The sequence below is a fragment of the Argentina anserina genome, chromosome 1 (genome assembly GCF_933775445.1).
Source record: "Argentina anserina chromosome 1, drPotAnse1.1, whole genome shotgun sequence".
In the NCBI taxonomy this organism is placed as follows: Eukaryota; Viridiplantae; Streptophyta; class Magnoliopsida; order Rosales; family Rosaceae; genus Argentina; species Argentina anserina.
The window spans coordinates 5,080,942-5,098,075 of NC_065872.1; the positions used below are offsets into that span (position 1 = coordinate 5,080,942).

Genomic DNA, 17,134 nt, shown 5'->3' on the forward strand with positions numbered 1-17,134 from the left:
ACAACAAGTATGCGTCGTTGTTGCCTTGGGAAGTCTGTATGTGCACCAGTGAGGCATGTTAAGTTCTAGCATATTGTAAGCAATAAATAATAAAAGAGAAGATTACCCACCCAGTGCTAATATCTTAATGCCACCCCCAACATGACCGAAAGAGAAACCAAGCCAATCAATGTTGTCAGTTTCCATTCTGTGTTTTATGTCATTCAATTTCTCATCATAAATATGTTATAGTTCATTTTTTCTTTTCTTTTGAAAAAAAAAATTATTTGTTTTTGAGAAAAATGAAATATATATATCACCAAGGTAAATACTTCAAATCAAACAAGGAATGAGCCCTGAAACCATGTCAAAGCAGGTTTCGTGATGGGGTCATTTGACTCATTTTTATTGGAAAGTAGGGGTGATACAGTAGCCTTCTACAGTTGGCATTTGTAGCATTTCAGCGCTTAAAGGATTCTGCACTACGGTTGGGATTCTCAGAGCAACACATTCCAGAATTTAAGGACTCAGTTGGGAACTTGGGATGCTACTTATAACTTGATAGGAACAAATAAACCACAAAAAGATAAAGATATGAACTAGGATTACAAGGTATTTATATGTTTCTTGATTGCATTAGTAGAATGATGAGCAAAGTGCCTTTGCCTCAGCATTACATAAGGGTACCCAACGAATGACAATAGGTGAGCTGGTTTTGAGAAGGAAAGTATCTCATACCACACTTGGTTATTCTCATCCAGTTCAACTGAGAAACGCTCTTCCCCTGCCTGTTGCGTTGAAAAATCAGTTAAGCCTGAATCAGTCATAACTCACATACCTCAACAAAATATGATCAGGAAAACTTATTGAACCAACGATCATTTAACTTTCCTATCTGGTTTTCAATAAGAAGAAGATTATGGCCCAAGCTACAATTTTGAGGTGAGTTATCAACGTGCATACAGTACATTCTCATAATTGATGCATTATGCAACCTGCAGAACTAATACTACAGGTCGGGAATAAAAAGATGCAGATAACATATGTAAATAACCTATAAAATGCTTATCTGACTGACTGAATGATGAATACAAAAGATCAGTTGAACTTCCAGTTTAACAACTAGCAATTCATCACAGCAGTTATTGATCAAGGAACTAAGGAAATGAAAGTTTCACATAAAGTGATGCTGCCACAATAAATATGAAATTTTATGAAGACAGATCTCAACCATCATATTTGTCATTCGTAACTAAAAACCATGTAGGAAAATAGATTCGGGCTTGGAAAAACTATATATCAACTATTGAAACGGCACTAAACAGCAAGTGACTTTGAAGGGTACCACCCCAAAAACGAAAAGACGCCATGGACTGTGTACTACTTCTATTTTCATTCACATACACAATCTGAAGAGGCATCATGACCCATGGTAGAAACTCCTTGACACAAATACAAAACTTCACTCCATTTTGAACCGGCTTCTTCGGACAACAAACGCCCAATTCAATCCAAAATGCCTGCAAAATCCAAACTCAGTCAAAAACCATGACAGTCATCCCTCTCAACCAGATTTCAAAGACATCTACAGAAGACCAGAAGCAGAATGGCTGAACTCCAATCCTGAAGAGCCCTCTTGGCTCTTGCCCTTCTCATAAGTCTCCAAACCCGAACCGACCAAAACAAGGGCATGGTTGCAGAAGAAACCATTTTCTGCATGGTTGCAGGGAAGATAGGGACTTGGCAGTAGCCCCCCTGAACTTAGCTTCATAGTTAAAGCCACCTGACCTGGTTTAAATTCCAACTAAAGGTTTCACATTTCTCAACATTAGAATTGAAATCATACAAAGAGCAGCTAATTAAAATCGTGTTCACCTGTCAATGCAAGCCTTTTGTTCTTTTGGAGTTGGTGGAGCCCAGCTCAAGAAAACCATGTCTGTAAAAATCATCAATAACTTCAAAAATTGACACTGTAGCAGGTAACCTTTAGGTTATGTTAAAAAAAGAAACAACAAAAAAAAAAAAGAGAAGGGCTTTAGCGCTTTTCATATGGAGCAACAAAGTACAAACTTGCTGATGGTGTTGGAGAAAAGCAATCAAATTTAAGCAAACGCAGACTGATAATGAGAAATTTGGAGATCAAAACTAACATTTCTCTTGAATGAATAAAGGAAACTACTAATAACAGAAGCATGATTATAAATCAGCCAGAAGAAAAAATATTCAATTGATCTTCCCTGAGAGAAACCAGTGTGTTCTACCTTTTAGTCTGAAGCTGTTGCTCAGGGATTTGGCTGTGTGCCAGTCCCAGTGTGAGAATATAAGAACTGAATGTATCAAAAGCGAAACTTATTGTATACACGGGCCGCCCATATACACGGGGCATCTGGACCATCCAAATTTCCGCGTGGACAACGCAGTAGAATTATATGCATTGACGGGCGTCTGTGTTTGGTAGGGTAAAAACGTTAATAGAAATGAAAGAGCAAGGATGGGGTTGTGTAGTCGCGAACTGCAATTGTTCCACCGTAGTTGAGTGTTTTGGGAGAATCCATGTAGAGGTAGAGCGGACGACCGATCTGGGTTGAGATTGCAGCTGCAGTGATCGGATTAAGGATTTGCCTCTACATTGAATGACGATGGAATGAAGTGCAGCGGCCCGACAGGCACGTTTGAGGTTGGGAATCAGTCGGGAATCTGACCAGAAAGAGATGGGTTGTTAATAAAAAAGATCTAAGTGAGCGGAGGCGGTGGATTGGTTGTCCAATTGTTCCATGTCCTTTCCTTTTTTTCCATTCTTATTAATGTTCTTTATTTGGTGCCTCACAACTTTGCTACTGCGGTATCATTCTTTGCTGTGATTTTTCTGTTCTGAAGTGGATTTTCACTTTGGTGTGAGGTTCATGCATTCTGTTTGGAATCTTGGGTAGCAATTAGTACTGGGTTGTTTGAATTTAGGTATTTGAGTAGTTTAAATAAGGGATTGAAGTTGTGGAAATTGGGTAGGTTTTTTTTTTTGATTCGATGGTTTTGATTAGTTTAAGGGTTGTGGCATCAAGATTTTTGAATTTGGTTGTTTGGGAAAACAAGAGTCGGCCTTTGCTTAATTATGGAGGTTTTGTCCGCTATCTACTACTATGAGGCTTTCTTGTTCATGATTTGTAGAATTATGGGTTGAATTGAGACAATTTAATTCTTTCTTCTTCTTTTTTCCCAGCAAAATAGTTTGAATTCTTTGTTTCTGGGTACTGGGTAGTGTACAAAGGGCAGCAGGTCGTGGGGTTGTTCATGCGTGAATTGAGTGTTTTATACAAATGATGTTGTGATCTGATCTTGTCGTAGGAAAGTTGTACTGATATAATGCATACGAGCTTTTTTTGTTTTTTTGTAGAAGACATACGGGCAATCTGACAGAAGGAAATAAAGATGTGACGTGCAGGTGGACAATGATCAGAGGTGTAAGCGTCGACCAAGTTACCGAGTGGCAAGAGAAGTACTGGGAAGCTTCAGTTGAGTTAGGCCACAAGAAGCTTGGTTCATAGAAATTGGGACGTGATGCACATAGAAAGGTATGGCGTGAACATTGGAAGGAAGCTGTGTGGCAGGTTAGTGTGCTTCACTAAAGTTTTTCTCTTCCATTCAATCTCGTAAAGGACTGCTTCTAAAGCTGCAACTAATGCCTCATGCGTTTATAGTGTTCTTGATATAGATGGAACAATAGTAGTTCATATTCATCTTAAAAGTCTTGTGGATTTTAAGAGAGGTTGAGGAACAAGATTAATGTAACGAGTGATTATGTTAAAAAGTATATAGGCACCTTTTTGGTTGGATCCCTTAAAACTTTTTTGAAACATAGAAATAGAAGACCAGGTATGGTATAGCATGGGTATAAATTTGATCTATATGAGCATCTTGAAAACATTTCTATGTTCTTTATTGTTGTTCAGGATAGTATGCCTGTGAGGCACAAACTGAAAAAAATCATGAGAATCCTGGAAAATATGGTAACAGTGGAGTGCAGCATTATTAATTACTAAGATGATTGGATGCAAGCCTAACACCTGCTGTAACTCTCAGCATTTAGCAATGAAATATCTGTAACATTGTATGACAATGACTAAATTTCCAAACATGTGGTAGCACAATAGAAAAGATGTGTGTGTGTGTGTGTACTCCTGTTTTCATTATTTACTTCATTCATAAGTTAATATGTGGACAATATCACAACTTCTCATATTCTCATTCTTTCTGAATTAATGTCTGGAACCAAGGTGGCATTTTCAAGTGTTTACCATGAAATCTGAGGTCTATTACTTGAGTCAATTTGTTGTCAAATATTGTTCCAACTCCTGACTTTGGCTGTGATAGTAGTTATGGAACTTACCATGATATATATTGAACTCTATTTTTCGAAACCAGGGTAGCATGGTAGTGACTAGTGAGATCTGCTAGGTTCATGTAAGCAAAAAATTCAGCTAGGTCATTGTGTTAAATATCGATGATACTCTGATAGCTTGGAGTCTGCAAAAAATATTTGATTCATGTTGGTAGTTTGATAATTTTTCTTCTCCATGGTTAATGAAGGCCTTCTAACTCAATACTAAACTTTTTGACAGAGCTTTGCTTAGATGGGTGAGATATTGTTCTCATGTGGAGGTAATATAAGGGCATTGATTGCAACTTTGAGTGTTATCGGAGATGACATTGCGAGGTTTGAAGGCAGCAGGGATGAAGTAAGCGGCGGTTGATGACGGGCTTGCTTTGATTTTTTTTTTTTGGTAAAGCATGTTTATATGTTGTGCACTTGTAAATCGGATATGAATATCTTTACTCGTGTTATTTCACTTTATGCAGCATCTCTTAGGACATAGTGCTGTTTTGCTTTAGAAATCTCAAGAACAATAATGAGATAAGAGAAGCATATGACAGTTCTTCCTTTGAAGTACAGCAAGTTTTCACTGCTACGTTTGCTCATTGTTGTTTATGTATTTAGGGAAGTGCCGGACAGTTATGTCATCTTTTGCAAGAGGCAATGGAAGAGCGAAAGAGGATACTCTTAAATCTTGTAAGGATGATCATGTTAGGGCAAGAAAAAGTCGCTATAGGAGAATAGGAGTAAGTTGTATAAGCGGTTTCTGTCTCTATGCAATTATAAACCCTCGCATTTTTGTAACCTTTGTATAAGTGGCCGCCATCTCCATGTAACGACGACACAGTTCACAGTCATAAAATTGCACCAAAGGCTAGCTATCAAATAAACTTTGCTTCGCACAGATCACCTAAACACATCCAACAGTACTTCCACCTCGCTTGGTGATCAGGAGAACCAAAAAAGAACCTAAAATACTTTTGATTACAACTTTGGCGTAAACAAAAACTTGCAATCTACTTAAGGAGCTAGCCAGAGAGTAGAAACATGATACTGCATACAATTCAACATGATCAAAAGCAGTTCCTAATTAAGTTCTTGTGCCCATCCAGACCTCTTTGACAAATCATTCTTCTCTAGGGATGTGACCATCTTCTCAAGTTCTCTTTTTTTGAATATGCGGGGATGTGGTATTCTTCACAGGAGATGTGCAGACTTCTTTTGTAGGAAATGTGCTGACCTTCGCATCTCATGTTCTTCTAATTTGACCAACTTTAACATTAGAGCTCTCTTCATGTTTAGATAGTGCTATCTAAAATACATAAGCAAAACAATTAGAAGATAACATGGAATTGAACGAGGCTTGAAATCAGTAAACATATGTAGAAACTTGGAGACTTCATTTTTTTTTTTTGAAATCAGGAGACTTAAAGTTGAGTTTATCATAATATAAAGACTACCTTTTTACATTTATAAAAAGAATTCATAAGACTAGAGTGGAGTTCAAAGAATGAAGCTTAAATCTCAGGAACATAACAAATGACAAAGAACGAATGGACTGCAGCAGTATAACTTGGAACTTGGAGCAATAAATACATAATATGTATATGTATATCATTATATATCATTACAATGACTTAAATTTTGGAGAAAAAGGGTCCATAGCCAGGTAGTCTCCTTTAGATTCTCAAAAATTTCATTTCGTGCAAGAACAAGGGTGGATGTAGCTACTCTATTCAGGACAGAAAGCAAAGATATAATTACGGGAAGAGCACTAAGGCAACACATGAAATTATAGCTCAATAAGTCAACAATAGTTGAATTCATTGACATAAAACAACACAGCAAAAATGAGTCGCAATGAGACTAAAATTTAGTTACTAATTGAAAATAGTATGAGCTCTGTATAACTAAAAATTAGTTGTTTGTTTAACACAGCTAACATCGGTAAAGATACTTTACTGCAAACTTGTAAAAGAGAAGGGAAGAAGAAAAGTTCACTAAACTGTAAAGATATTGATATAAGGAACGCCAAGAGGCTGAGTTTCAAAAGATTATCAAGTATAAATTTAGATATCATTGTGTAAAGGTTGGCTGCTATCCCAAAATATTTGTATAACCACAATTCATGTTTGGGAATAGGTAGAACATCACAGGCAAAGACATAGCTAATTAATCTGGAGAGTAAGAACATCAGCTGTAATGATAGCAAACTCAAGAACCAACCCAATTTCCATATTTTTTTAAAACGAAAACAGATTTCAAATAAGCGCCTTGAACCAACAGACTTTAATAAAATTCCCTGACTAATATTTAGAGGCATAAGATTCTTGTTTTTTAGTCTGGAATAAATTTGATTGTCCACAAGAAAAAGAGCACAAACTAACAAGATTACAAGAAACCTGAGTAGACTGAAAGACACAGCATATAAATGAAACATATGAAGTTTCTTATCAAAATAAAAAACAGAGGAAGGATTGAAAGAATTAAAACTATCACCAATTCAATTTAACTCAACTGAAGGAGTCGGCATCTTTTTTTTTTTAGTTCATGTGTCTACCTATCATACCAATTCACGTCATTCCATACAGAAGCATTGATCAATTCATACCATTTTATTAAGGTACAACCCAAACCATATCACTAAACCATGATTCATTCTAAGCAAATAAGATTTAAAAAGAAGCAGTAACTGAAACCAAATATAAATAAAAGAGTCACTCACACAATGGAATGTGAAACAAGGGCGATAGCAAACAAGCCAGAATAAAGCTTTTCACCTCTACATCCTTTGTGTCCCCTCAAACAGTTGATATGCACTTCAAACCAGCAGCTCCAATAGTTGACAACACCAACAACTACACCAGCACCTCCAATATGCAACAAACACGGAGATAATTAATTGTTTCCATAGATTTAACAAACCGAATAGGAAAATCCCAAATCCATAAAATCGAAAACCCTAGACCTCAAAATATACAAAGGCTGAAAATCCTAACACCAAGCAAGCATCGATTTGAAAAAAAAATGAACAATCCCAAATCCAAATGGCGAACACAAAACCCCCAATTGTGAACCGTAAATCCCAAAAACAAAAAACAAAATTCAAAACCATTGATTCATAAAGACGCTTACCAGGATGGTATAGAGCTAGAGTTGATAACCATTGATTCAGAGGCAGATAATCGCTTTAGATCTCGATTTCCTCTGAGTTTTAGGTACAGATCGTGCGAAAGGGAGGCATGTTATGAGATCTTGGCTATTAAATGAACTTTTTCTCGGTTAATAGGCGACAATATTTTGTCGTCTTAGTTTCCAATTTTCTTTAAGCATCTATAGACGACACAATTTTGTCGTCTTGACCCAATTAAGACCACAAATTACATTATCGCTATTTGTTATGATTTTAAAAAGACTTAAAGCCATTTAAATTATTTAAGAATAAAAAAAGAAACACGTGGCCCAATTCTGAGTATGCATTTGGTTTTTATATGATTCGGCGACTTCAAAAATTCTTTAAAAATAGCTTTAGTGGTTGAAATATTCTGCGAAAATTCATGCATTTTCTCATTGATACGCTCTATCTGCTCGTATGATTTTTTTTGGATAGTGATATTCGGGTAACAAAGTTGTCATTAGGAAGATATTGTTAAGGTTGTTTTTGTTATCTGACTTGGTCTGTGTGGCTCAGTCAAAGCTTGTTAATAAGTTCCTGCAGTTTAGGAACATCCAGTAGAGTTTGAATTGATTAGTAACAGCTCCCATGTTTTTAGAATGTGGTTGTTTTGTTTTGTTATCCTTTTCTTGTAAAGGCTATATAAGCCTAAGTTTGCTTTCAATAAACTTACGAAAGTCATTCAGTATTTCTGTGTTCAAGTGTGAGTGTTTGAGTGCTACAAATTCTAGTATCAGAGCCCCATCACAGGGGCCTGACCAATAGGAGAAAAGAAAAGAGTGAGTGAGAGCCAGAAAAGAAGAGAGTGAGAATGGATACAGAAGGGAGCTCTGTGCCAGTTTCAGTTCCAAAGTTTGATGGCCACTACGGTCATTGGGCCATGACAATGGAAAATTTCATTCGGTCGAAGGAGTGTTGGAATCTCATAGAGCCAGGGATTCCGGAGTTACCACAAGAAGCTGAATCCAGTAGACCAAGATTGTTCTCCTCAGTGGTAGCAGAAAGGACGCAGCAAATAGAAGGGCAGCAGACGCAGACAGAGGAGCAACGTCAGCAACTGGAGGCACAACGTAAGCTGGTGGAGCAGATGAAGCTGAAAGATCTCAAGCTGAAGAATTATATGTTTTTAGCCATAGATCGAACAATTTTGGAGACTATCCTTGTTAAGGATACGTGTAAACAAATCTGGGATTCTATGAAGCTCAAATATCAAGGAACCAGTAAGGTGCAGAGAGCAAAACGACAAGCTCTAAGAAAAGAGTTTGAGGTCTTGCAGATGAAGGCAGGAGAAAGTGTCAGTGAGTACTTTGCTCGTACCTTGTCAATTGCTAATAAAATGAAAAGTCATGGTGAGACAATGGCGCAAGTGGTGATAATTGAGAAAATCTTGCGTTCAATGACATCAAAGTTTGACTATGTTGTTTGTTCTGTGGAAGAATCAAATGATTTGGACACTTTGACAATTGATGAGTTGCAAAGTAGTCTGCTGGTACATGAACAGAGGATGAAGGGACATGAGAAAGAAGAGCAAGTTCTTAAGGTTTCGGTTGAAGACAGGTTTGGAGGAAGAGAAAGAGGACGTGGAGCATTTAGAGGAAGAGGACGAGGTGGAGGCAGACAAAGTTTCAACAAAGCCACAGTGGAGTGTTTTAAGTGTCACAAGCTAGGGCACTTCCAGTATGAATGTCCTAGTTGGGGAAAGAAAGCCAACTATGCCGAGATTGATGAAGAAGATGAGATGCTCCTCATGGCATTTGTTGAAGCTAACAATTCAAAAAGAGAAGAGATTTGGTTCCTTGATTCGGGTTGTAGCAATCATATGTGTGGAAATAAGCAGTGGTTTGCAGTTCTGGATGAGGAGTACAGACATTCAGTAAAGCTTGGTGATAACTCAAGGATGAGAGTGATGGGCAAAGGCAACATAAGGCTTGAATTGAATGGAATGAATCAAGTATTGACTGATGTATACTATGTGCCTGATTTGAAGAATAATTTGATGAGTATAGGCCAACTTCAAGAACGTGGTCTAGCTATTCTTATAAAAAATGGGGAATGCAGACTGTATCATCCAAGGCGAGGTCTGATTATGCAATCCATGATGACTGCTAATCGCATGTTTGTGTTGTTAGCTAGTATTGTACTTGAAGATCCAACATGTTTGCAGACAACTTCAGAAAATATTTCCGAGTTGTGGCATAAGAGGTTTGGGCATTTGAGCTATAAAAGTCTGCGCACATTGCAATACAAAGAAATGGTGAAGGGACTTCCATGTTTCAAGGCTGCAACAAAAACTTGTACTGAGTGCTTGGTGGGCAAGCAACACAGGGAGATTATTCCAAAAAGAAGTCAGTGGAGAGCAAGTCACAAATTGCAGCTTGTACATGCTGATATTTGCGGTCCTATCACACCAGCATCCAACAGTAACAAGAGGTACATTTTGACATTTATCGATGATTTTAGTCGAAAAGTGTGGGTGTATTTTCTGTTGGAAAAGTATGAAGCTTTTGCTACTTTCAAATCTTACAAAAGTCTAGTTGAGAAGGAGTCCAATAGTTTGATATGTTGCCTACGGACTGATAGAGGAGGAGAATTTACTTCTAATGAATTCAACAATTTCTGTAAAGCTAATGGTATTAGCAGGCAATTGACAGCTTCTTATACCCCACAACAGAATGGGGTAGCTGAACGTAAAAACCGAACCATTATGAATATGGTAAGGTGTTTGCTCTATGACAAAGAAATGCCTAAAGAATTCTGGCCAGAAGCTGCAAGGTGGAGTGCTCATGTCATTAATCGAAGTCCTACGTTGGTGACAAAGGACAAGACACCGGAAGAGATGTGGAGTGGAGTGAAGCCTAAAGTAGACTACTTCAGGGTTTTTGGATGCATTGCTCATGTTCATGTGCCGGACCAGAAAAGAAAGAAACTAGATGATAAGAGTTTTCAATGTGTGCTTCTTGGAGTCAGTGAGGAGTCCAAAGCATACCGATTGTTTGATCCAGTTGCAAGGAAAATCATTGTGAGCAGAGATGTAATTTTTGAAGAAGATAAGAATTGGAATTGGGGGAGGACAGTTGAAGAAATGAAGCGAGATGTTTTGACTTGGGGTGATAATGATGAAGATAAGAAGTATGATTCTGAACGTGAAGAAGAAGTTGAAGAGGATAAAGTGTATAAGCTCAAGAAGGCACTCTATGGTCTGAAACAAGCACCGCGTGCTTGGTATAGCAGGATCGAATCATATTTTATCAAAGCGGGTTTTGAAAGGTGCTGTCATGAATACACTCTTTTTGTCAAGAAGGAGGAAGGAGGTAAAAAGTTTTTAATTGTAAGCTTATACGTTGATGATTTGATCTTTACTGGGAATAATGCTTGCATGATTGAGAGCTTTAAGATGTCTATGAAGAAAGAGTTTGAGATGACTGATTTGGGGAGGATGAAGTATTTCCTTGGTGTTGAAGTTATACAAAATTCAGAGGGGATTTATTTGAGTCAGAGAAAATATGCTCGTGAACTACTGGAGAGATTTGGTTTGCAGAATGGGAATTCTGTGAAAAATCCTATTGTTCCTGGTGTCAAGCTATCTAAAGAAGGAGAGGGAGCTGCAGTTGATGCCACTGTGTACAAGCAACTCATTGGAAGCTTAATGTACATCACAGCAACCAGACCGGATTTGATGTTTGTGGTGTGTTTTTTAAGCAGATTTATGGCTAATCCTATTGTTCTTCATATGCAAGCAGCTAAGAGGGTGCTTCGTTACTTGAAAGGAACAGTGAATTTGGGTGTGTTTTACAAAAGAGGAGGAAATGAGAAGCTATTGGGGTACACGGACAGTGATTATGCCGGAGATGCAGATGATAGTAAGAGTACTACAGGCTATGTGTTTATGTTGAGTGATGGAGCAGTGTCCTGGGCTTCAAAGAAACAACCTGTGGTGACATTGTCTACTACAGAGGCAGAATACGTTGCAGCTGCAGCATGTGCATGCCAATGTGTTTGGATGAGAGCAGTATTGGAAAAGATTGGTCATATACAAGGTCAGTGCACTACTATTCTGTGTGATAATAGTTCCACTATAAAATTGTCCAAGAATCCAATTATGCATGGAAGATGTAAGCACATAGCAGTAAGGTTTCATTTTTTGAGGGATCTTGCAAATGATGGAGTAGTGGAGTTGGTTCATTGTGGTTCAAGTGATCAAGTTGCAGATATACTAACCATGCCTTTAAAGCTTGATGCTTTCTTGAAGCTTCGAAGTGAGCTTGGTGTTTGTGAAGTACCTGGTATAAACTGAAGTATATATACTTCAGTTTAGGGGAGGATATGTTAAGGTTGTTTTTGTTATCTGACTTGGTCTGTGTGGCTCAGTCAAAGCTTGTTAATAAGTTCTTGCAGTTTAGGAACATCCAGTAGAGTTTGAATTGATTAGTAACAGCTCCCATGTTTTTAGAATGTGGTTGTTTTGTTTTGTTATCCTTTTCTTGTAAAGGCTATATAAGCCTAAGTTTGCTTTCAATAAACTTACGGAAGTCATTCAGTATTTCTGTGTTCAAGTGTGAGTGTTTGAGTGCTACAGATATAGGGCGTAAAGAGAACTATGTGGATCGAGGCCCAAACATTATTGAAATTTCATGAATTTTCTATCAGATCTATAATACACTATAGTGATGATATCCTTCGATCAATTTTTTTAGATTTTATTCTCTTAGTATAGTTAGTTTATAAACAAATACATTCACATATTACCTAATATAAAAGTTGTATAGTGTTACTAGGCACGTAGTTATTCACTTGACTAAAATTCACAAAATACAATTTCGACTGTTAGATGTGATTATCACAATAAACTACGGCTATGGTACGAAATTCAACAATTTTTCGATTTTCGGTCAGGTCTTGATCTATCCGTTCAATCCTAATTAACACATATCTCTCTATAAGCAGCCTTGTGTGCGGATAATTGTTTTTTAAAATTATTATATGATTGGATATAGTGGATTATTCTAAGATTGTTATTATATTTGTAGCTTTTGTTTTTACCTTCATAGCTATTATTTATGATTTTAATAAGATTTAAGACCATTTAACATTACCTAAAAAACAAAGAAGGAACACGTGGCACAATTATGACCGTACGGTTGATTTTTTCAAATTTTATTTAGGCAGTGTAGTTAGTTTGTAAACATACAGATTTCCACACAAAAATATAAAATCAAACTCTAACAATTAGATGTGATCGTCACACTGAAATATGGCTACCGTACGAAATTCACCGACTTTCGTCTTAGTTTGGGTGTTGATCTACTTGGTCAACCCTAATTAACACAATACCTCACTAAAGAAAGCCTTGTGCGCGGTAAAAACTATTTAAATTTTTTTGCATGCGTTAATAGAATAGCTTATCATGAGACCCTGGTAATTTTCGGACAATTTTTTGAATGTCGAAGCTATTTTTAATGATGATAAGAAGACTTCTAATCATTTGAAAATAATTAAAAGTCCAACAAAGAACATGTGGCACATATTTGGCCACCCATTTGTCCACCTCATTTTATTTTTCATTTTTCAATTGATTTCGCACATTTAAAAACTTTTTAAAAATAGCTCAAGTGTCTCAAAGAATATGCCAAAATTACTAAGCGCTGTTAATGACGCGCTCTATCTAGTCATATAAAATTTTACGGACAATTATATTCGGGTTAAACAGCCGCCCTTATGAAGAAATGAGAAATAATGAGTTAAATGTGTGGATCGAGACCCAAACATTAGCGAAAAATTATGAGTTTTCTATCACGGCTAGAGTACACTATGGTGAGGATTTCCTACGGTTGATTTTTTGAATTTTTATTTAGGTAATATAGTTCGTTTGTAAACATACATATTTTCACAAAAGAAAATATAAATGTTATGCTACACTAGTAGGCATGTTGCGATTCAAGTGACTAAAATTCAGAAAATTAAACTCTAACCATTAGATGTGATCGTCACACTGAAATATGGCTACCGTACGAAATTCACCGACTTTCGTCTTAGTTCAGGTGTAGATCTACTTGGTCAACCCTAATTAACACAATACCTCACTAAAGGAAGCCTTGTGCGCGGTAAAAACTATTTAAAATTTTTCACATGCGTCAATAGAACGGCTTATGATGAGACCCTGGTAATTTTCGGACAATTATTTGAATGTCAGAGCTATTTTTAATGATGATAAGAAGACTTTTCGTCATTTGAAAATAATTAAAAGTCCAACAAAGAACACGTGGCACATCTTTGGCCACCCATTTGTCCACCTCATTTTGTGTTTCATTTTTCAATTGATTTTGCACATTTAAAAACTTTTTAAAAATAGCTCAAGTGTCTGAAAAAATATGCCAAAATTACTACGCGCTGTCAGTGACGCGCTCTATCTAGTCATATAAAATTTTACGGACAATTATATTCGGGTTACACAACCGCCCTTAGGAAGAAATGAGAAATAATGAGTTAAATGTGTGGATCGAGACCCAAACATTAGTGAAATATTATGAGTTTTTTTTATCATGGCTATAATACACTATGGCGATGATATCATATGGTTGATTTTTTCAAATTTTATTTAGGCTGTGTAGTTAGTTTTTAAACATACAAATTTTCACAAAACAGAATATAAAGGTTATACTACACTAGTAGCATGTTGCGATTCAAGTGACTAAAATTCAGAATATCAAACTCTACCCATTAGATGTGATCGTCACACTGAAATATGGCTACCGTACGAAATTCACGGACTTTCGTCTTAATTCGGGTGTTGATCTACTTAGTCAACCCTAATTAACACAATACATCCCTAAAGGAAGCCCTGTGCGAAGTAAAAACTATTTAATTTTTTGACATGCGTCAATAAAACGACTTATGATGAGACCCTGGTAATTTTCGGACAATTTTTTGAATGTCAGAGTTATTTTTAATGATGATAAGAAGACTTCTAATCATTTGAAAATAATTAAAAGTCCAACAAAGAACACGTGGCACATATGTGGCCACCCATTTGTCCACCTCATTTTTTGTTTAATTTTCAATTGATTTCGCACCTTTAAAAACTTTTTAAAAATAGCTCAAGTGTCTGAAAAAAATATGCCAAAATTACTACGCGCTTTCAGTGACGCGCTCTATCTAGTCATATAAAATTTTACAAACAATTATATTTGGGTTACACAGCCGCTCTTAGAAAGAAATGAGAAATGGAGAGCTAAATTTGTGGATCGAGATCCTAATATTATTGAAAACTGATGAATTGTCTACCACAACTATAAGACACTATGACGACGTTATCATACGGTCGATTTTTCCATATTTTATTTCGGCTGTAAAGTTAGTTAGTAAACATGTACATTTTAATTAAAAACGTACTTTAAATGTTATAGTTCTGAACTCACAATTCCCTACTTAACCAAGGAGACTATGCGCTATCATTTTGATATTGTGAGAATTTACCTTTAGAAATTTCCTTGTGGTCTAAATATCTAATCGAGCGTGTTCATACCATTTTAAGTATAATATAAATATAACCTCTTACTTTCTTGTATTTTAAGAAAATGAACAATGATATCTTATTATGCATGGAGGTTGGTCTAACATTCGATTCAGATCATAATTATCAAATCAATTAAAAATCATCAATTATATAATATTTTAATTTCATCTTGTCGATATAATAATCATATATAACTATGATCCATCTCCTACTACATTACACGAAACCCCTCTTTTCATACGTGCACCAAGTAAATTATCACAAATCATTCATTATGAAGTCTTCGCCTCTACTATACCCAAAGAGATTCATAGATCTAATCAAAAATGCTTTCCTAAGTAAGCTTGAATCAAATCCAACCAATTCACCCTCATCAATCCGGAGCTCTTGAAAATCCTTAAGTAATCACGTGTTCCACAATATTTCAAAACAACTGCCTATAACTACTACCTACCGTTCTTAACTATTTTCATTCATCGCTAACCACATCGGTTAAGTAATCAATTGGTCTTTAGCCTATTTAAGTAGTACCCGTCAACGATCAACCAGACCCTAGGCATGAATAGTTTAACACCGACCCGACCCACTTTGTTAAACAAGGATAGTAAAAAAGAAAAAGAAAATTGAAGTTAATCATTTGTCAACGGTTCGTATAGATGCACGTGAGTAGCGGCAGACCAGTGAGCAGACTGCATCTGAAGCTGGCATGGTAGTCACACACGTAGCACGTGCGTCTCATAAGCATTTTTTCCCATAAGAATATATTATTTGAAATGTCCCTTGAAGTCCACCAAACGTTGTTTTGGTACCATGCCCGTTCAATAAAAATAGATCCAGCCACCTGAGTGTTATCTTTTTAATTTCGAAATTCTTATTATCTGAAATAAACATCCATCACCAGTTCCTATTAATTATGTAATTAAATCTCGTTATCGTTAAAAACCATGAGCTATATGTTCTAATGTAGAATTGGAACACTTCGCAGAAGATTTAATTGATCGAGATTAGATCTATGAATATTTAGAATTTGATAAATTTGTCTAAATTAATACCACCATATCAACTCTTTTCCTTTATTATATTGCATTTGTTATGCCGTAAGTAGATCATGTGGAATGATGACATGTATGAAGTATTAGTTTTCTTCAAGCAGAAAAATCATTATCCGAAACTGACGAAATTTTTACGGGTTTCCTAATTATATATACATATCACATCTGCTAGTGTCGATCGACCATATTTCAAACTAGAGTTATCGATCGCCGAAATGTTCACTAATTTATCATAACATTTATATAGGTTTTTAATAAAACTATTGCATTATGAAACAACTATATGAAGGAAACTTATCGAGATCAATCGACAACATCCGATGTGATCGATATATATATTTAGTGATCCTATAAAAATTTCATATAATTCGGACCTCGTTTAACCGTCGGAATTTCCGGTAAACCAAAAACACCACTAATATCCCTTAAGGGATGACCCATTACCAATATGTGAATGCTGAAAGTTGTTTACATATTTAAAATCACCTAATTTTTTGTCACCAATCGTATGCGGTCGCAACGAGGAAACTCATTTGGTAAAATCTCGGTCAATGAGGTTTTATTTTGTCAAAACACCTATTTTTTTGTTGACTGTAGGTATGGACAGTCAAACCATGTTCAAAACGGACGAAATGTTTACATGGTCCCTAAATATATATATCGATCACATCTACTGGTGTCGATCGACAATATTTCAAAACCAGAATTTATTTGTGAATTTTTTAAGAATGTTTTATAATAATTCGTTTATTGTTCCAAACTCTTAAATAAGAGTGTTGTGTTTTTTTCTAATACAAGCCCGCAAGATCTGACATGTAAAAGCCCGCAAAGCCCGCTTTAAGTGGGCGGGCTTAAATCTTCTTATTTGTGAAAGTACCCAGCCTAGCTAGGCGAGTCACTTATTTAAATGTACTAAGGCCCAGCCCAGCCCGGCCCGTTGACGATCCATATTCAAGTTACTAATGATGATCATGTACAATTCCAATCAATAATCATAAAAAAGAAAATGGTTAAGAAAAACGATCGCTTTCCTTTGCCGCCAAATC

At 36.2% G+C, this 17,134-nt stretch overlaps 1 protein-coding gene and 1 long non-coding RNA gene across 2 annotated transcripts; both read right to left on the reverse strand.

The window, feature by feature from the left end:
* Positions 1–579: 579 nt before the first annotated feature.
* On the reverse strand, positions 580–2,232 carry LOC126792515 (UPF0548 protein At2g17695). The gene is given in 6 exon segments (XM_050518926.1): positions 580–767; positions 1,293–1,471; positions 1,474–1,542; positions 1,621–1,697; positions 1,699–1,767; positions 1,855–2,232. Coding segments are annotated over 6 exon segments (651 nt in total). The 5' UTR covers positions 1,929–2,232; the 3' UTR covers positions 580–584.
* A 3,281-nt stretch (positions 2,233–5,513) lies between these two features.
* Positions 5,514–7,627, reverse strand: LOC126787736 (uncharacterized). Its single transcript, XR_007671263.1, has 3 exons — positions 7,484–7,627; positions 7,074–7,218; positions 5,514–5,660 (listed from the first exon to the last, which is right to left on the reverse strand). It is a non-coding gene; the product is annotated as an uncharacterized LOC126787736 (long non-coding RNA).
* Positions 7,628–17,134: the final 9,507 nt, after the last annotated feature.